Here is a 21,458-nt window from a genome sequence, read left to right as displayed (position 1 = left end):
GCAGCACAGCTGGGACACAGGAAACACCGGAGGACACCTTTCTGCAGTGCAGAGAAGTGGGCACCAAAGAGCAGAACGTCTTGACGAGGCTGAGGGTAGGACATACCGGACTTAATAAAACCCTGCACTTAATAAACGGCCATCCCTCAGGATTATGTGAGCCCTGTCAAACAGAGGAATCAGTGGAGCATGTAATTGTTCACTGCCAAAAGTACTCTGGAGCACGAATCATTAGAGGGAAATCAGGAAGCTTGGAGTGGAAGAAATTAGTCTTAAAAAATGTATTTCATTACATTATTTGAAAGAAACTGGGCTGATCAAAAGAATGTAGTGATCAGTGAAATATGTTTTTTGTTTGTTTGTTTAATTAAGGGGATAGATAACTCTGGTCCACATCCAATATAGTAGGTGGCGGTAATGCACTTTTTAGCTGGTTGCCACCCGCCATGAAACGCAATAAAGAAAAAGACGACGAAGAAGAAGAAGAAGAAGAAGAAGAAGAAGACCCTACTCGTTCTGGGCGGAGTTCAAAAGAGGAAGTGGAAGCACAGCAGCATATCTCCATTAGAAATATTAATGTTATATTTGTAGAATGTTTTTCATCTTCCCCACGTTTATTCCCTAAGTGCTTGAGGTAAGAGTGTTTCATGGGTTTGTATAGTGAGCTTGTTTCACGGGCGGTGAGTGTTAGCCTTTTCCCCTCCGTTGTTAGCCTATGCTATTGAATGTATTGAGCTGGAAGATTTAAGTGAATTAGTAGGATTAGCTAAAACGTTCCTGATGTTTTATTTGACACTTTAGATGTCACAGTGGATAGTTTGTCCGGCCGCTGCTTACCAGCTGTCAAAATAAAAACTATGCTAATATAATGTTAGCTAACCGCTAGCTCGCTATCTGTCATTACTTTGCCATCCTGTAGTTACCAACATTACATTACTAACATTACTCGATGCTGCATTTAAACTAGTGAAGCCATTTAACAATGTTTGACATCTGAATAACTCTAAGAAAATGTAAGAAAGGCTGTCCCAGCTGTCCTTTTATGCTTTCTAGCCATATTGTTTGTACAGTGGATCTGTTGTGACAGGAACCTCTTCATCTTCAGCATGAACTAAATACTGAAGTTGATATAGCTAACGTTACATTTTTAAACACGTTCTAGGTGTGTCCCCCCTGAGAAATATTGCTGTTTATGTATTTATTTTTGAATCTTTTCTTACAGTTGCCCTGATGCTCATCAGTGGAACTGCTTGCCTCTGTGTATTTTGTGGCGTCTTGCTTCACTCGCTGTTAATCGGTCTCACAACACTTTGAAAACCACCATGCTGAATCTAATAATTAACTATTGATGTGAATGTAACTATAATGTTTTGACCGAATAGGCCTTTAAGCAGCTACATGACATGCATAGCTGTGCCACAGTGTCTCGTAGAGAGAACTTGTTGAGAGCTTTTTATACTCATAGTTGCAATGTGATAGGGAAACACTGAAATTATTACTTAATATAGATATTTTGCGTTTGCTTTAATAAACACTTAGCCAGATCAAGTGGGTTTTTTTATCTATTGGTGTGACAGTCATAATTCAAGAAAGAACAAGAAATCTTCTTGAAACAATGTTCTCAAAAACATTGGTCACTGTGTAAAAGTGTATCATTTGAACAGGCTTATAATCTCTTTCTGACACCAAACAGTATGATTATTTTAATACGTGTGGTTTCATTATGTTCGAAGACAGACTTGTGAGAGTCCGTATTTTTCTCTTTTTAGCTCAAGAGTGTTTGCATGAAACCTTTGGATACGGCTAGTACTTTATACTACTGAGCAACACTATGGAGGAGACCAGTCGAGAGGCAGTTGCCACAGCAGTGCAGCGTGTGGCAGGGATGCTGCAGCGATCGGACCAGCTGGACAAAGTGGAGCAGTACAGAAGACGAGAGGCCCGCAAAAAGGCATCTGTGGAAGCCAGACTGAAGGTGATGTGTTAATAATAATAATAATAATGATAATGATAATAATAATAATAATAATAATAATAATATGATGTGAATGATGAAATATAAAGAAATAAAATACATAAAATACACAAAAGCAAAACAATAAGCAATTAAATAAACAGCCAGTTCAGGTAAAATCAAGATCTTCTTCTTTCAGATAAAAATGTGTTTTTGAGAAGAGACTTAAAGAGACTCTGACTCAGACAGCCTAATTTCTTCGGGCAGGTTGTTCCAGAGCCTCGGAGCCCTGATGGCAAAAGCTCTGTCCCCCTTAGTTTCCATCCTGGACTCAGGAACAGACAGGAGACCCTTGCCTGAAGATCTCAAACTACGTGAAGGTTCATAAGGGATTACAAGGTCTAAAATATAGTCTGGGGCCAGGCCCTGAAGAGCCTTAAAAGTAATCAATAAGATCTTAAAATCAATCCTAAAACAAACAGGGAGCCAATGTAAAGAGGCTGAAACAGGTGTGATGTGGTCGTACTTCTTGGTCCTGGTTAACAGCCTAGCAGCTGAGTTCTGTACAGTCTGCAGTCCTGTCAAAGTTTTTTGATTAAGACAAGTGAACAGGCTGTTACAATAATCAAGGTGTGAGGAGATAAAAGCATGTACAACAGTTTCTGCATCACTAAGATTTAAAATAGATCGGATTTTTGCAATGGTTCTGAGGTGATAGAAACATGATTGGACAAGCTTAGTGATATGTTGCTCAAAACATAAATTGCTATCAAACAGGACACCAAGATTTCTTGCAACAGGCTTGATATGTTGTGACAGGTTATCAGTAGATGGCAGTATTTGTTTAGTGATGTGTTGGGGCCCAATAACAAGGATTTCAGTTTTATTTGAGTTGAGCTGAAGAAGATTTATCGACATCCAGTTTTTTATGTCAGACAGGCAGTCCTGCAGAGAACTCAGCGTACTGAGGTCAGTGGGCTTGACAGGGAGGTACAACTGTGTGTCATCTGCATAACAATGAAAAGAAATCCCATGTCTGCGAATAACATCACTCAAGGAGCATATATAAGGAGAACAGTATTGGTCCTAGAATTGAACCTTGAGGCACACCGTACTTGATATGGGAGAAGGATGACATGAAGTTATTAATGCTGACACAGAATTTCCTATTGGACAAATAAGACGAGAACCAGTCTAGTGCAGTGCCAGATATGCCCACCCAGTGCCTCAGTCTATCTAGAAGAATGCCATGATCAATTGTGTCAAAGGCAGCACTTAAGTCCAGCAGCACAAGAATTGAACACATGCCTGCGTCTGCATTCATTAAAATTAAAAGGTCATTGGTGACTTTGAGAAGGGCTGTCTCAGTGCTGTGGTGCTGATGAAAGCCAGATTGGAACTTTTCAAAGGTATTATTGTTTTCCACAGCAGCAAGAAGCTGCTTAGATACAAGTTTTTCGAGAATCTTCGAAATAAAAGGCAATTTGGAGATTGGGTGATAGTTATCCAGGAGGGTGGGATCAAGCCCAGGTTTATTTAGGACTGGCTGGACACAAGCAGTTTTAAAGTAATCAGGGACGCAGCCAGGAGACAGCGAGCTGTTAAAAATAATTTGTAAAAGGGGCGCAATACAATCCATAACTTCCAATAAAAACCTAGTTGGGATTTTTTCCAGAGTGCTGGAGGATACTCTCATAAGAGACATGATGTCTGTGAGTTCGGGCAGAGTAACAGCAGAAAAATTGCTCAAAGAATCCCCAAGCAGGTGATCCACATCTAAAAAGGCAGGATTGGGGGTGATATCAGATCTTATTAACTCCACCTTTCCAGCAAAGTGCAAAACAAACTTTTCACAATCAGCAGGGGCACAAGGAGAGGCTGGGTTAGCTAACTGATCCAGAACAGACAGTACAGTATAGTTCAGTAGACACTCATTCATTTTACACATCTAATCCCTCACTGTTCTATTCGCCAGCAAATGTTTTGGCAGTGAAATGTCAGAAATTAGTCAAAAATCACAAGTTCTCCTCAAATGTCAACAATCCAAAACCCAAAGATAATCAGTTTAAAAAGATAAAACGCAGAAAAGCAGCAATTCCTCACCAATCCTCAGAGGCTGGATCCAGGGAATGGTTGGTATTTTGACTTGGCAGTAGTGATTATCAAAATTGTTATTGATTCATTTTCAGTTGAATGAAAAAAGATTCATTGACTAACAGCTTCAGGGCAAAAACAATTTATCGACTAATCGCAAAAATTATTGATAATTGCTAATGAAATTAAGTTTGTCAAGTTGTCATCATCAGTTGTAACCTCAAAGGATTAAAGCAATATGTCAATCAAAATACCAGTGAAGTTTGAATGTCACAATAATGCAGTAAATATAGTTAACTTTAGCTTCGTGTCAATTTTTTTTTTCCCTGGAAAAAAAATCATCCTGCCCAGTCCAAATGTTTCCTCTGCTGACTTTTGTCATTGCCAGTTCCGTCCCATCATAATCCCAATCGTGATCCCCTCAGTTTCACTTCTGTTCCCTTTTCAGTCCTTTTGAATTTTAAAATAATTTGTTTATGTTGGTGCTTCTGCATTGGACCTCCCTAACCTGTAGACTTCTGATCTGGCTCCAATGTGTGACAACAGGCATATGTTTTAACTAATTTTTTTTTAAATATCGCCCACTCCTGATCTTGATGTCATAGTGTGATAGTCCTCCCATCAGATGGGAACCACTAGATTCCAAATAGCGTGTCAGCCTCTGGTGCATACTTTTTACCATTATTGCTTGGGTAGAGATCCCTATTATTTGTACTTGATTAAAGCTAAATAATATTTCTTTATTGTATTTAACAATGACCAACCATACACTATGCTGTTCTACATGGTAATGTGACACATACTCAGTAAGAAAGCAAGCATTTATCATATACCACATTATTATTAATTGACACCAAAAAAGTGTATTAATAATTATACAAACTTCAGTTATTAACAATAATATCTGTCTCTTGATCGCCCCTGATATCCTTCAGGCAGCCATCCAGTCCCAGCTGGATGGCGTTCGCACTGGACTGACCCAGCTGCACAGTGCCCTGCTGGATGTCAAAGACATCCAGAGCTCACTGGCTGATGTGAGTAAAGACTGGAGGCAGAGCATCAACACCATAGAGAACCTGAAAGACGTCAAGGATGCTGTAGTTCAACACAGTCAGCTGGCCTCTGCTGTGGAAAACCTTAAAAACATTTTCTCTGGTAAGCTTAGTTCAGTCCTATCTAAAAAAATGTCAACAGTTTTGCGTCCTATCACAGACAATATACTGTCACTATAGAAACATCGCAGGCTTTAGACAGGCTTGAGACAACAAGCTATCCATGAAATTTGACTCAGACTCTTCTTCTGGGAAGGAAAAGTTCTGGTCTTGAATATTATCACAGATGAACTTCTCTCCTGCTTTCTCTTGCTCTTAGTACTCTGTGTCTTTGTCACTTTGCTGTGTGTACAGTACCAGAGATTGTGGCAGAGACGCAGCAGCTGATAGAGCAGGCAGAGCTGCTGCAGGCCCACAGGAAGCTGATGGAGCTGGAGTGTTCACGGGATGACCTCATGTATGAGCAGTACCGAATGGACAGCAAGAACACAAGTGACATGAACCTCATCTCCATCTACTTTGAAGATGTAAGTTCAAGTGAACGACTATTAGAGCATTGTAACATATATGTAAAAGATCTGAACTTCATACATATCATCTACATACTTAGGGATGCACCAAACTCACCATTTTCTCTCCCCAAATACAAATTCCAATACAGATACCTAAACTCAGGGTATTGTTCATGAGAGAAAACTGATCTGATACCAGTGCTGTAAATTTTTAATGTAATTTAAAATATCTATTCGGCTTGTGAACATTTGAATTACCAAATAGTGGCACCTCTATGCCTATACCTCAACAGCAGAGAGAACCAGGCCTTTATTTGGAACAAGCTTATATAAGATACAGGCCTTTACAAATATAAATACAAATAATACTAAGCTTTAGGTTTGCTAGTATTGTGTGCAGATATAGACCTTACAAACAGCCGTTTATCTTATTTGCGTGACTGGGGCACATCATTAGCAACTCGTGTGTGTTTTCTCACCATTTCTCCTTTTTACTTATTACTGTAAAGTTACTATAGAGTTGTCTTTGCTGCAGGAGGACTTTGTATTGTAATTGCCAATTGGCTAATCGGCATGTGCTCTGCGACTACGTCACAATCTGTCATGTCTGCTGTTAGCGTCCCTGTCTGCGTCTCATCCTGTCTTGTTTTGTGAGACTGTTGTATGTTGTGCATATATCTATACTGTATGTGTCCGTGTTGTACTGGCTGTGGAAACAAATCTCCCTCTGGGACAATAAATCCAAATCTAAACTAATCAGGAAACATAAAATACTAATAAAATCAGTTCAAACCAAACTGCTCATTTGATTACATCAATTTATTTGCAAACAATGGGCCTTATTGTTAATGTATTGTTTGTCTCTCTGGTGGACATTACAGTTGTATTCTATCTAAAACATTTTTAGTTATTATGTAACCCCATAAGTCAAAGCTTTTAAAGCAGTCGGTTTTCAATCTCTTTCTGTTCCCTTCCAGGTTCAGGGGTTGTCAGATGAGCTGGCCAAACAGTTATGGATGGTACTGCAGAGGTCCATGGTAACAGTTCGTCGTGACCCTACCATGCTGGTGTCAGTGGTTCGTATCATTGAACGGGAGGAGAAGATTGATCGGCGTATGGTTGACCGTAAGAAGCAGACCGGGTTCATCCCACCTGGGCGACCCAAACAGTGGAAGGACAAGATGTTCAAGGTAAGAGCAGTGATGAAGGATCAGAGTTACACCCATTCCAATACTCAGTTATGAAGAATGTTACTTGGACAATTAGAATAAAGTTGATTATCTCTTTGAGGTTGCCTGCCCCGAGGTTGTCTACTGTCTAGTAGGGCTGTACCAAATGTCTTTTTTTTTTTTTACATTCGAAGATTCGATTGAGGTTTTCAAATGAAGCTTCTAATGTCTGTTGTCATATTTTATGACGTCATCACCCTAATAAAAAATGTTTAAATCCTCAGACAAAAAGAGAGAGAGAGATTCGAATGTTGATTTAGAATTCGAATATCAAAGTTATGAACTATACGGTATAGCCCTACTGTCTAGCCCCTAGTTTGAGGATCCTTGTTTTTCTTCATCCAACTTTGCTTCATCATCATCTTCTTCTGATTCTAATTCATCAGACTTTTCTTCCTCCTCTTCTTTGACCCTTCATCTTTGTCTGACTTGTCTTCTTCTTCTTTTGATTCTTATTCCTTATCCAACCCTACTAACCTTCGAACTCTTCTTCCTCTCGCCTTCTAACTGTCGTCATCTGACTCTTCATCCGACTCATCTTCTGATTTTTACTGCTATCCCACTCAGACTTCTCCTTTCACCTAAATTGCTGGTATCCGATTTGCTAGTATTCTTGTCTTCAGTCATTCTTCTCTCTTCCTTCCTCTTTGTAAAACATCACAAATTTTACACAGCAGTCAGGTCTATTCCCAAATATGGACACCATATGGAGGCTGCTTTGAAGGCTGCTTCAAAGTAATGTTTATCATCATGAATGTTCTCACATCATGATACCACTGTGGAACATGACTGTCTGTGGAACATGGTATGTTATCACCAGTAGGTTTTGTAGATTGCATCTCATTTTTGTGACAGTACGTAATAGTATAGAATTCATGGTGCAATTTGATTTGCTGTGGAATGGACGTGTTGTTGAAGTTTTAGTTTCCTTTACATTAGTAAGAGGTGGTTTTTTTGGCCAACCATACTGACTCAGCCCCAAAACCAATGAGCTTTTCCTGTCTTTGATCTGTTTCTGTTGCAGGTGTTGGAGGGTACAGTTAGCACCCGCATTGAAGGCACCCAGTCAGTGACAAGAGAGGCTGATAAAATGTGGCTGGTTCGTCTTCTAGAAATAACTAGGAAATATGTTCTGGACGACCTCATCGTTGTCAAGAACCTCATGGTGCAGTGCTTCCCCCCACACTACAATACTTTCAACAGGTAACAGATACAAAATGAATGAGTCTGTTTTTTCTGTCAGCACATAACAGGTCTCAAACACAAGATTATGGAACACATCACATTCAGGGTAGCAAAACTTGTTTTGCCTGGCCACCTAACTGTCCTTCCACATCCAAGCACTTCTGAGGTACATTTGTACAGTTGAATGTTACAATGAATTGAAAATGGAAGTCACATTTTCATGCACTCCTGAGAAAGTATCAAATTGTGTTAAGTTGAACCATGAATTTTGTGAACTGTTACACTACCAACTGATGAAAACCTGCAAAAAGTCAAAAGTATTCAGTTGTTCATTTTTTCCACTATCATTTAACACATTCAGGTAAGTGTTTGCTTACATGTATGTATGTGTGTTTCAGGTTTTTCAGTCTCTACCACAATGCTGTGTCCACTCGTGTCAAAGAACTGGCCTCTGAGGACTTGGAGGCTAATGAGATCGTATCCCTGCTAACCTGGGTCCTCAACACATATAAGAGGTACACACACACACAAACACACACTTTCACAAGCTCTGTCCGTGTACATGGTGTTTATTGTGGGACATTGATCAGTTCAAAGACAGAACTGTACTAGTCACTAGCATACAGGCAAAACTCCTTTTATGTATTTTCCATGTTACCTCCTCCTCAGTCATGTGTGATGATGTGACGATTGTGAGTGCGATTTGTGACATCTTCATGGTGTCCTCTGTAGGGTAATAGATCAGGAGTAGGACAGCACTCCGCTTAAAGGACCAGTGTGTAACATTTAGGAGGATCTATTGGCAGAAATTGAATATAATATTCATAAGTATGTTTTCATTAGTTTAGAATCACCTGAAAATAAGAATCGTTGTGTTTTCATTACCTTTAGAATAAACCCTTTATATCTACAGAGGGAGCCGTTCCCCTTCCACAGAGTCCGCCATTTTGCACCACCATGTTTCTACAGTAGCCCAGAACAGACAAACCAAACACTGGCCGAGCACGTGTGTTTCCCAAAATGTCGAACTATTCCTTTAAGGAAAAGACTTAATCAGAAATACTTTATTGACTTAGCTCATAGCGTGTTACCACAGGCTCACAGAATTTATAAGGAACCTGCAGGTGGAACTGATTTATAGTTATAGAATCTGTATTTGTGCATGTGTATGTTTCAGTGTGGAGATGATGGGCCATCCAGAGCTCCGTTCAGAGTGTGACATCAACCAGCTGGAGCCTCTGCTGACTCAGGATGTGGTGGACGACCTGCTCAGCAAATATGTCAAGACCTTTACAGTAAGCACCATTCACACTAACAGGAACACTAATGGATGTTCCATTCAAGGTCTTTAGCCTGTTGTCACATTATGCCTGCCTTTATTTCATTTGGACCTGTTGGTTGAATCTCCACATAATCAAATTGTGAGTGCTGCACTCAAAATAGACCTGCTCCATCCAATCACAGTAACTTTATTTATTTTTAATTACCAAAATCTTGCCTTGTGCTACCTCCCTGTGTCACAACGCCTCTCCCAGCCTTGCACCTTCCCCTGCACAGGGCTATTAAGTGTCAGATAAACATTCACAGAAAAATGCCATAGTGTCATAATATGAATAATGAATAAAAGTTAACCAGGTTACAGTGGCACAGAATCAATGCTACAAACCATCTTTGTGTTTAGTGTGGACCCAGACTCTCTGTTTGACTGTCCATGTCTTCAGTCTAATATAACAGGCTGGCTGCGGAAGGCCCTAGAAACAGACAAGAAGGACTGGCAGAAAGAAACAGAGCCTGAGGCTGACCAAGACGGATACTACCAAACCACACTTCCTGCCATCGTCTTTCAGGTAACACACACACACACATCCGCTTTGGACTTTTGATGAAGTATTCCTGACCCTGAATAGGAATGAGCAGATATAGAGAATGAATCGACAGATTTTCAGTGGGTGGTTTCAGATGCAGGTTCAGGAGGGACACAACATTCAGAGACTTTTCCTAAAGGTTTTCCAGATTTAAGTGACTATGGACTTGGTTTGTGTCCTTGCTGAGAAGTGAAATGTTGACCATGCACTCCTGCAACATCATAGCATGTGGCTACTTAGGAGCAGGCTCTCTTGTGCCTCTGCTGACTAGCATCCCCATTACACACGGCTGCTATAGATGTTTCACCATGGGAATGTTATCATCCTGGTGATGAACTGTACACCAGATTCAGCACTTGGCTCTCAGGCCAGATTTGTCTCATCAGACCAGATTTGTCTCATCAGACCAGACAATTTTTTCCTCAATCTCTGACTACTGTGTGTGTGGTTTGGCCAACTAATATATTCCTCAGGAGTTGGTGGAGAGCAAACCAGCGCTAAAAAGAGAGTGAATATTGGACTTACATTCATCAGGTGGCCAGAGAAACGACTCCAAATGAATTCTAATGTTGATCTATGTCTGCAGGATGTGTAAATAGGCAGATGGTTGCTAATATGTTAACCATATCAACTTAAAAGGCGAACATATGTCAGTGTTGTTTTTACAGCTTGTTTCAGCTGCCCCCAAGTTGCCCAAAAAAAACCTTGATACAAGTTTAAGTTTATAAGACAAGAACTCCAGTCAAGTTCTGGAGGCAAGTCAAGAATGATCAAAGGAAACTGGATCCATCTAAGTTTTAGTGTGAATGTCACAGCATATGGTCTGAACCAGGCTGGGAAATTTTAAAATGTGAACATCTACCAGCCACTGACAGAGAAATGTTCAAATTCACCAGCCACTCAATAGTAAATTATTATTTTGTGTCTGAAATCTACCAGCCACTTTCATATTTTACCAGCATTTGACTGAAGGGTTATGAATACTTCCTGAAGCCACTGTATGTTTGCTTCCTGATCCTTGAAAACATTTTCTTGGAGATCACAGTACTCATTCTCTCTCTTCCTGGTCTTAATGTATATTCACTCCACTCTTCAACAGATGTTTGAGCAAAACCTGCAAGTTGCTGCACAGATTGATGGGGATTTCAAAGAGCAAGTTCTGAAGCTCTGCCTGAAACAGATGAACACTTTCCTTATCAGGTATTTTTTATCATAGTTTTTGACTTTCTTTCTGATGTGATTGAGGTCTCTTAAACCTATCCTTTAGATTTATGGGATTCATTTCACCACATACACCAGAAGCTCAATGGAGAAATATGTCAGAATCTTGAAAATTATCTTAAACAACATAATATTAAAACCTGGGTAATAATTCTAACAATTACTGTGTAAACCTAACAGAAGTGTGTTTTGTTGTGTGTAGGTACAGAGAGGAGGCGATGGCCTACAAAGAGGAGCACCTGAGAGACAGACAGCTACCTCAATGTTATGTACAGTACATGATAGCCATCATTAACAACTGCCAGACATTCAAGTAAGATTTCATTGTATGCATTAACTTGTGTTTACACTTTCAGTTCAATTTTATTTATATAGCGCCATTGCACTTTTCCTATAGAGCAGGTCTAGACTGTACTCTTTATGTAATTGTCACCAGTTATAAATCCGAGGGCAGAATGGTAAATAGAATCTAGCGGCCTCAGAGTGGAGCAGCAGATCAATAAATGACATCCCCGTAATCGAGAACTGAGATGGAAACTGCTTCAACAACCCCCTTTCTACAGGTCAGGGGGAAGATACATTTGTTTCTGTACTGTAAAGGTTTGTTTCTGTAAAGGCCAAGCTTCTATTGCAGTTTACTAACAAGGATTTCTATGTGATTTCATCAAGCCAGATGCCAAGATATTTGTGTTCTGTGACCCTCTCAATATTAAAACGAGTCAGAGTGGAGGTATGGAAATTATTAGAATTTTTATCTGTGGATCTGGAAAACACCATGAACCTGCAGAAACAAATGGCCAGTGGCAGAGAAATTTCTATTGAAAGATGGTAGTATGATTGATATTACTATGGTACAGATCATTCAGGAAGGCTAGTTTGTTCAAGTTTTTCATGTATCTTTGTTAACTATATGTGGTTATGATGTAGTCCGTTTTGAGTTTCTGATGCTAGCTACTGGACAATGATCACTGATTCCCAAAGGCTATGATTTTGTCATTTCTTTTGGAATCTACAGTATGAGGGTGGACATTGAAGGTTCTTGGTTTGGCCTAGTAGGGTCCGTGATTAGCTGAAATAAGTTAGTATTAGGTAGTTAAACATATCTTTTAGCTGGTCAGATACATCAGTTAGGCAGTTCAAATTAAAGCCATCCATAACTAGTGTCTCAGTGTTACAATATTGAGCATTCAGCTCAAACAACAAGAAAACAGCACACACACTAATAATAATAGTAGTAAAAATACTAAAACAAACAATTCCATTATTTTTCTGGACGTGGCCTTAATTTACCATCTACCATTTCTTCTCATAATCATTCGGCTTCCCTTGCCTATTTGCAATTATGAAGTATATGATCGTGCGTAACAAGCGAACAAAAAGCCACAAAAGTCAAACTTTCTTTTGTCTTTACATCAATAATAATTTTTTTAGTGAATAGTACAGTGTTGAAGACAAGAGGATTTCCTCTTCTTGAATCACCAAGTATTGTTTGTGGGCACATACTGTACTTAAGGCAATAGAACAAAGCTAGCTATCTCTTGATTTTCACCCACAAGGCATTAACATCATTAAAAAAACAACATTTTTGATCATAATTCCCATCTGAAAAGCATTTGTCTTGTTGGAAGGATCTTGTATAAAATGTTTAATTGAAATATTGAGTCCTGATATCAGACACAACAAAAAATCAAGCTCCTGTCTCCAAGGAAGTGGTATATCAAACATATCTTCCCATTAGAGTTAACATTTATAGAATCGAAAAGAATTTCAATTAAATCATGTTCTTTGGAAAAAAAATGAGCGTCAATATATCATACTCAGCAGTGGCATATTAATCAGAATCAGTATATGGCGATGAGAAGGGTGAGAAGCTGGCAGCGATGCAGGTGGATGCCCCCCTCATGTCATGGATTGTGGACTACCTGACTGGCAGACCACAGTATGTACGTCTGCAGCACTGTGTGTTGGACAGCGTGGTCAGCAACACTGGGGCCCCTCAGGGGACTGTCCTCTCTCCCTTCCTCTTCACCATCTACACCACAGACTTCAGCCACCACACAGAGTCCTGCCACCTCCAGACGTTTTCTGATGACTCTGCTGTGGTGGGATGTATCAGCGGTGGTGATGAGTCTGAGTACAGGGCTGTGGTGGTGAACTTTGTCTCATGGTGTGAGCAGAACCATCTGCAGCTCAATGCGACAAAGTCTAAGGAGCTGGTTGTAGACCTACAAAGGGCCAAGGCACCAGTGACCCTGGTTTCCATCCAGGGGGTCAGTGTGGACATTGTAGAGGACTACAAGTACCTGGGAGTACACTTGGATAATAAACTGGACTGGGCCAAGAACACTCAAGCTGTTTACAGGAAGGGCCAGAGCCGCCTCTATTTTCTGAGGAGGCTGAGGTCCTTCAACATCTGCTGGATGATGCTGAAGATGTTTTATGAGTCTGTGGTGGCCAGTGCTATATTCACAGTCTCTCCTCTGAACATGTCCAAACCACCTCAATCTGGCCTCTCTGACTTTATCTCCCAAACATCTAACATGAGCTGTCCCTCTGATGTACTCATTCCTGATCCTGTCCGTTCTCGTCTCTCCCAAAGAGCTCCTCAACATCTGAAGCTCTGCTACCTCCAACTCTGCCTCTTGTCTTTTCTTCAGTGCCGCTGTCTCTAAGCTGTACAACATCGCTGGTCTCACCACCGTCTCCAACACCTTTCCTGCACCACTCTAACATACTTCTCTGCCACTCCAGACTTCCACATACAATACCACAGCTCCTTTCTCTAAATCTACGAAGACACAATGCAACTCCCTATGACCTTCTCTGTACTTCTCCATCAGCATCCTCAAAGCAAATACTGCATCTGTTGTACTCTTTCTAGGCATGAAACCATATTGCTGCTCACAAATGCTCACCTCTGCCCTTAGCCTAGCTTCCACTACTCTTTCCCACAACTTCATTGTATGGCTCATCAAATTCCCTATATTTATTCATACTTCTATTACTGCTGTGCAATATCCACCATCTCATAATCATCTTAATAAGCTACACTTAACTTGACAGTACTCATTATTGCACCATTACTTATTACTTATATTACATTGTATTATTAGACCATACATACTTATCAACCTATGAACCTCTAAATCCACTTTGGTACTTACACTTATTTTAGCTTTTATTCTTATATCCACTTTGTACTTAATTTATCTTACCTGTATTATAGTGTATTATATTTTGATTTGCTTATTATTATTCGCTTGATTTTACACAATTTATTGATATGATTATTTCATAGTGTCTTTTTAATTTATTTCATATTGAACACTTCGGGGATCAATATTTTAATGCGTGACAGTTATCCCATGTGTTCCTCAGAGAGTCCATCAACAGTCTGAAGAGGAAATACTCTCAGTCCTCAGAGCCTACTGACAGTGATGCCGCTATAGAGAGGACTCTCAGTGAGGTGGCCAAGGAGGGATGTCAGTTCCTATTGGACGAAGTATTCCTGGACCTTGAAGTAAGAATGGCTGTTGTCGGAGTGAACTATATTTAATGTATGTTTAAAGAGTATTTGTTGTGTTTGTAGCAAAGTCTTTGCTCTTTTAAACAAAGCAATTTGTATTTTATATATATATTTAAGGTTTTGCTACAAATATGAATTCCTTTTAACCATGTGCTCAGGGGCTTCAATAATCCACTCATATTTTCTCATACTCATACATATTGGTTTACACAGTGTGCATGAAATTAACTGATTCACTGGCTATGGGCAGTTTACTCATATTACAAAAAACGAGAGTTATGTATGTAACTACGGTTCTATGAATTCTGGATGACTGCCAGAGACAGTGCTTAACACTGGATGTTATCCGTCTCGCACATGTGCAGGTCGAGTATTTAATATCAACACATGTCACATGCGACCTGGAATGACATAAGGCAGCCCTGCCTATGTCATCAACAGAAGAAAAACAACCTTTGCTGAAAGCCACTTTAGCCTGATTGCTCCAGAGACTCAAAGGGGGGAACCTTGACAGCCTGCGGGGGGGTTCACCGCTGGGCTCCTTTTTAAGAAACCAGGTCACCAGAGTGTGAGACCCCACAGTCTGGTTACCCACTCTGATATGCCTGGCTGAAATAGCAGCCACGTAGACCCTCAAGATAGAAGTTGATAGCTTCCTTTCCAGCAAAGACTGCAAAAACCACAGTATTATTTGCACAGAGGAACTCTCAGGTACCTCTTTGTGAGCCCTACACCACTCAGAAAATATCTTCCACTCTGGTGCCCTGATGGAAGGTGCTCTTGAGTCCATAATGGTTTTGATTACCGCCTGGGCTCGAATGCCAGATGTGACCCCCCAGCTACGAGAGCAGGTCTGTTCTCCTGGGCTGGCACCATGGATCTCCGTCCAGAAGCCTGTGCATCACTGGAAACCAGGGCCTCCCTGGCCAGTTTGGGGCGACCAACAGGAGTCTGTGGTTGCCTTGCTGGACTCTGTGTAGCGTTCCCCCTATCAGTGGAAATGGTAGGAAGGCACAGAGGAGATGATCTGGCCATAGGTGTGTTAGGGAATCTTGTCCCAATGGACGCGTTGTCTCCATCAGTGAGAACTAGAGAGGGCAATGTGTTGAGGACTCGGAGGCAAACAGATTCACCTCTGCTGTGCCATATTTGCCCCATATTGGCTCTACCAACTCGGGGTGGAGTCTCCACTCCCTGAGGGAGGTTTCTGGCGGGAGAGAAAGTCTGCCACAACGTTCTGTGACCCTGGCAGATACATTGCCCTGAGGCTGGAAAAGCAAAGGAAAGCCCATACAAGGAGTTGTCATGCCACCCATAGCGACTGGGTTGACCTGGTGCCACCTTGACTGATTGACATGGCAGACAGCTGACTTGTTGTCGGACTGTACAAGAACATGCCTGCCCCTCAAATATGGTATGAAATCACGGAGCGCCAAATATATAGCACGGAGCTCGAGCACATTTATGTGCTCCGCCATTTCCTGTGCTCTCCAGAGCCCCTTCACTGTTCTGTGCTGACATATTGCCCCCCCATCCAGAGGGCAAGGCATCGGTCACAACTACCTTGCATCGTGCAGAGATTGAACCCAATGAAGCACCCCTAGCCAGATATGCTCTCCATAGCTGCAATGCCAGGAGGCATTGGCTGGACACCTTGACCTTCTTGGATCTATGTAGCCGCGGATCTAAATGCAGACCATTGGTCAAACTTGCCGCAAGTACAGGAGGCCCAGTGGCACTACTGATGTCAGCATACCCAACAGCCTAAGATACAGGCTGTACTTCAACCTCCTTTTCTTCCGAAAACAGAGAGAGAAATTGGAGTATGGCCTCTACTCGCTGTGGAGTTGGGGAGGCAGGCATTTGGCAGACGTCCAGGCTGGGTATGACACAATTTTTGGCATGATTGACAGTAAGACCCAATCGTTTCACATGACATAGAAGGGCAGTGGTGCCCTGCTCTGCCTGAGCACAGATCAGCCAATCGTCGTAATATGGAAGGATTTGCATACCACTGCCCGCATGCACCTCGTGAAGACTCACGGGGCTAGTAAAAGACAGAATAGGAGCACCTTGAACTGATAGGCCTGCCCTTCAAATGCAAACTGCAGTTATTGCAGGGCTTGACGCTAACTTTTCTCCCAAGGAGCACATGTGTCCTAAGTTGAAAAATTTAGGAGTGCATAAAGACCTTTAGGGGCGCAATGATAATTTATCAAATGATGTGTTTTTCCTTAATAAAGGCATACGTGGAGACATTTACAAGCAAAAACACACTACACTAGGTTTTTAATTATTTCTGCTTCAAACTGAATTTATTTAATAATTATGTAATTATTTATACTTTAAACTGCTTTAAACTGTATGAACAGTTTGAACACGTCTATAGTAAAGTAGTTCTTCTTAGTTTTAAACACCAAAAAAAAAGTCCGTTTAGACACAAAGGATATCACTAATTCAGTAGCTTTTGTAAGCACCAGGGGGCTTCAGTTAACATTACTTCGTCACCTTCCTTGTCCATCTCCTCCTAGGGATTGACTGTTTCAGTCAAAATTCGTTTCCGTTTCTGTCGCACTCTGTCTTTGTAAATAATGATTAATAGGCTTCATACTTTGTGTATGTTGCTAGCCAACTTTAGCTATCTATCTAGCTCACTGCGTGTTCACTCTTGAGGGGTTTTTTTTTGTTTTGCTTTTGCAGAAAACGTGGTGTCTAGAGGGCCCTTTGTGCTGACGAGTGGATCAAGTTATTTTTTTCAACGGACAACATTAGTTCAGTGCAGTGACCATTATTTTCGTCATTGTTGGGTTATTGAAAAAAGAAATAGAGGCTGCTTGCGCTGAATTTTGTAATACTTTTTATTCACGCTCCTAAATACATTTTAGTTCGCACACATCTATTTTTAGTCGCAAATGCGAGTGAAACACTATCGAGCCCTGTATTGCCTGTGATGTAGAAGAGAACGTGTTACTTGGGGGAGGCACTTGTTAGTAACAGGGAGCAGCAAACTGCTAGAAATAACTAATCAAAATAACTCCCTCAGTAACAAGACACTAGTACTGACTCCTTTGGGCTACGCTTACAAAATGAGCAAGCAAATGTTTGGGAACGAGTAACTTGCTTCTTTAACTTGAGGCAATGAAGCACCTCTACAGCATTCACAACAAAGGACGTTTTACCCACGAGCAAAAACACATACTGGGGAGCAGTCACTCTTTAATCACAACTAAGGAGATACATGCTTTAACGAGCGGAAGCAGTCGTCAGGGAGCAACGAATTAACTACAACTAAGAAGTTATTTTCTGCTAAGGGAAAATAAACAGCCGGCACCGGTTATTCTAATGCAAACCTTGATAATCACTGTAACCGCAAGCACTTAGCCCAGTAGCAATAAACATTTAAATGGACCCGAAAATAGACTCCTCTTGAAAGATCACTGTAAAGAGGAGTAAAGAATACTTACCTTGGCTAGCCTAGCAGAGCTGGCAAAAACACCTGCGTTAGCCTACCTGTAACGCTTTGTGCTGAGAGTACTGGCGAAAACACCAGTCTGATAGGTAGGAGTGTAGCTGTGATTGTCTAATCGCAGCCCTTGGAGTACGAAACCATAGCTCCAACCATGCGGTTGCAGGGCTACTAGCAAAGACTCACTGGCTATTTTCTTTTTTAAGCTGTTAGTTTCAACCTGCATTCGCGGATTATCTGCTAGAAGATACAAGGGACATCTTTCATGATGACGTGGGCTTATATAGGTAGGTCTGCCCTACGTCATCCCGGGTCATGTGTGACTTAGATGATATTATATACTCGACCTGCATGTGCGCAAGACGGATAACATCCAGTGTTAAGCACTGCCTCTGGCACTTAGTTATCTAGTTAAACAGATTTGTGTGATCTGTGAGGTTTTGAAGTTTCCTCTGCTGTGACTTCTGCCATCACCCTAATACAATTTAGATGAATTTGGTTTGTGCTGCACTATGCAATCCAAAAAAGTCACTGGTACTTGATGTGAACAATTTCATTGACATTCACAGAATGTGTGATAGGAAATATTGTTGGTGTTTACGCTGCAGAATAAATTATCCAATAAGATTTTTTGAGCTTTTTGCAAACATTTGCTTCAAAGTCAAAACACATTTTCTTAGAACTACAAACACTTCTCAGTGCTTTAATGCATTGTATTTATATTAATGTCACTCATTTTAACTGATGTGCAACTGGACTCAAGATTTTGCTTTCCATTTTAATTGACAGTAAAAAAGGAAAAAAACAACTTGACGCTTATACATAAGGAATTTGTAGTGATTAAAAAATGCTCCAATGCATTTAATTGCTTTGAGTTTGATGTTGCATTGACCAGCATCACCTGAATGAGCTGCTGACCAGGAAGTGGCTGACAGGCTCTCATGCTGTGGACACCATCTGTGTGACAGTGGAGGACTACTTCAATGACTTCAACAAGATCAAGAAACCCTTCAACCAGGTAGGATGGGAGCAGAACACAGTGCTCTTAACATAGTATTTACAAAAATTCTTAATTAACTCCTATGAAACTCAATGAAAATGTTTGTCATGTGGTAAGGTGGAACCAACTAACTTTGGATGAATCCAACATGTGGCATATTCTCAGTTCCATGGCTATGGGAGAGTTATGATCCCTGTGGGTGCCATCTTGTATTTATGATACAGAGACTATTAATGTGATCTTATGACATGTTGGCTGTGGTGTGTGCAGGAGATGACGAGTGAGGCTCTGCGCAGGGTGGTGGTGGAGTACATTAAAGCAGTGATGCAGAAGAGGATCACCTTTAAAAATGCTGATGAGAGGAGGGAGGGAGCCGAAAGGATGATCAAAGAGGCTGATCAGTTCAAGTTCCTCTTCAGGAAACTGGCTGCCGTGAGTTAACATATAATGGCTTATATATACTGCAATATTATTCACTTTCAACACCAGCATTTAACTTATTGAACCAGCAATTAATTACTGTGTTGAGTTTAACAAAACTGTCAACAAAGGCCAAGGCTGTCAAAACACGTTCTAGTACACAGCAGTACTATGGCTGAACAGATCCAGTGTACACACTGTGGACATGGTGTAACAGGTGGCATGATAACGACAGGAAAACCTTTTAGGGTTGGAGGGACTTGCCTAACTTTGGTTGGTTGTTGTGTGTAGGGTGAAGACACAGACCGGCTTTGTGGTGCCATCGCTGCCATCGCTGAAGTGTTCAAGCTCACTGACCCCACACTGCTGTTCCTGGAGGTCACCACTCTGGTGTCCAAATATCCTGACATCAGGTACACACACGCACACACGCACGCACACACACACACACACACACACACACACACACACACACACACACACACACACACACACACACACTCTTTGACGGCCATTTCACCTCATGTATCTTAACTAATAACTTATGTGTCTTCACCCTGAGAGCATATTTCCATTATAATGAAAATAAATCATATTGTATCATGCATTATAGTATTGTGCCAACATCTATTGCAGCACAGTAGTGTTTACACCTCACAATGAATTGCAGCTGCAATATATATATACCCTGAAATACAGTTTCTCCTATCTGCAAGATATATTTGGTTTGGCAGGAATCACATTGTCTGGCTTGAGGCATGCTCACGCACTGTAATAGTGATGGGATGATCAATGGAAACAGTCAGCAATCTGTTTTTGACAGGCTGAGGGGTTTCTTCGTGGTTTAAAGTTAAAACCTTGGAACATCATTCTGTATCTGGATGATACTCAACACATCAAGTGGTTGTATTAAAAAATATACTGTAATAAGTGTCTTAAATGAGTTTGTACATAAATGTTATACTCTGCTTTCTGGGTGATCAGGTGGTAATCACAAAGCAGTTTCATGCCACATTGCCTAAATGTTGCTATGGTTTTTTTGTCCTTTCTGCTGTCCGTAGGGAGGAGCACATCCAGGCGTTGCTGGCAGTGCGTGGTGATGCAAGCAGGGAAATGCGCCAGATGATCATCGGGACTCTCAGCGAGAACAAAGTATCCTACTCTGGTGTGACACAGCCCATCTTCAAAGACATCACTGTGCCCACCATCACCATGACGACCATGACTACCATGACCTCCATGGCAACTGCAAAGCTGCTCAAATAAAGCCAGTCACCATGATGCTACTTCCACCTTCAGACACGATAACATAAGCAAACTTCTTTTTCCAGACACTCAGTTATTTTGAATTGTTTAATGAAGCTTGCTGTGTTCTACAGTCCCCACCCTTTATTTGCTGTTTTTATTGTCATCCTGATCACATGTCTGCTTCAACAAAATAATAAAATTATAGTTGTAAAAGTGGACTGTATCATATATGGTATGACTACTAATTAGAGGTTAAAGCATCACCGGATTTGGAGCCCTGCCTTTTACTTCCTTTTCTCCTCATCTTGCTGCTGCACCACTACGGTACTTTGATTTGTGCACAGATGTCAGTTAACTTCCAAACAAATTCCTCCTTATTTGTCAACGCTCTGAATTAAACGCACAAAGTTAGTGAACAAAAATGCAATAAAATCCACGAGGATATATTACAAAAGAACTCAAACTGGCCCAAACATTATACGGTCCTGATTTCATATGAGCAAATACCATAAAGTCATTGTTGAGTACAACAAGAAGTATGTTACTATACATGAAATAGAAATAAATCAAAAGACACAGAAATGATAGTTATGCTGCTACGTTGGATTTAAGGTCTTTAGTTAATTAATTAAATTGCACTGTGAACTTTTCTGAGCTAAAATAACAGTGTAGCTGAGAGGAGGGTT

General features: G+C 40.8%; 1 protein-coding gene across 1 annotated transcript; it reads left to right on the top strand.

Moving 5' to 3' along the window:
- The first annotated feature begins 478 nt into the window (after window positions 1-478).
- On the top strand, window positions 479-20,988 carry exoc3 (exocyst complex component 3). The gene is made up of 16 exons (XM_044218834.1): window positions 479-634; window positions 1,770-1,975; window positions 4,984-5,203; window positions 5,455-5,627; window positions 6,590-6,802; window positions 7,866-8,044; window positions 8,425-8,541; window positions 9,204-9,321; window positions 9,748-9,873; window positions 10,991-11,091; window positions 11,315-11,425; window positions 14,491-14,632; window positions 19,000-19,122; window positions 19,375-19,536; window positions 19,816-19,937; window positions 20,586-20,988. Exons 2-16 carry the CDS (start codon window positions 1,832-1,834, stop codon window positions 20,788-20,790), a joined length of 2,256 nt encoding a protein of 751 aa, XP_044074769.1. The 5' UTR covers window positions 479-634; window positions 1,770-1,831; the 3' UTR covers window positions 20,791-20,988.
- Window positions 20,989-21,458: the final 470 nt, after the last annotated feature.

This window comes from Siniperca chuatsi, linkage group LG13 (genome assembly GCF_020085105.1).
Source record: "Siniperca chuatsi isolate FFG_IHB_CAS linkage group LG13, ASM2008510v1, whole genome shotgun sequence".
Lineage (NCBI taxonomy): Eukaryota > Metazoa > Chordata > Actinopteri > Centrarchiformes > Sinipercidae > Siniperca > Siniperca chuatsi.
This window is presented reverse-complemented; position numbering and strand designations above follow the sequence as displayed.

Bases quoted from the DNA above. Each gene is read 5' to 3' on its own strand.
- exoc3 (XM_044218834.1), top strand. From the start codon at position 1,832: ATGGAGGAGACCAGTCGAGAGGCAGTTGCCACAGCAGTGCAGCGTGTG. The intron at 5,204-5,454 runs GTAAGCTTAGTT...CTGTGTGTACAG, and splicing joins CCTTAAAAACATTTTCTCTG to TACCAGAGATTGTGGCAGAG. The intron at 19,938-20,585 runs GTACACACACGC...TGCTGTCCGTAG, and splicing joins TCCAAATATCCTGACATCAG to GGAGGAGCACATCCAGGCGT.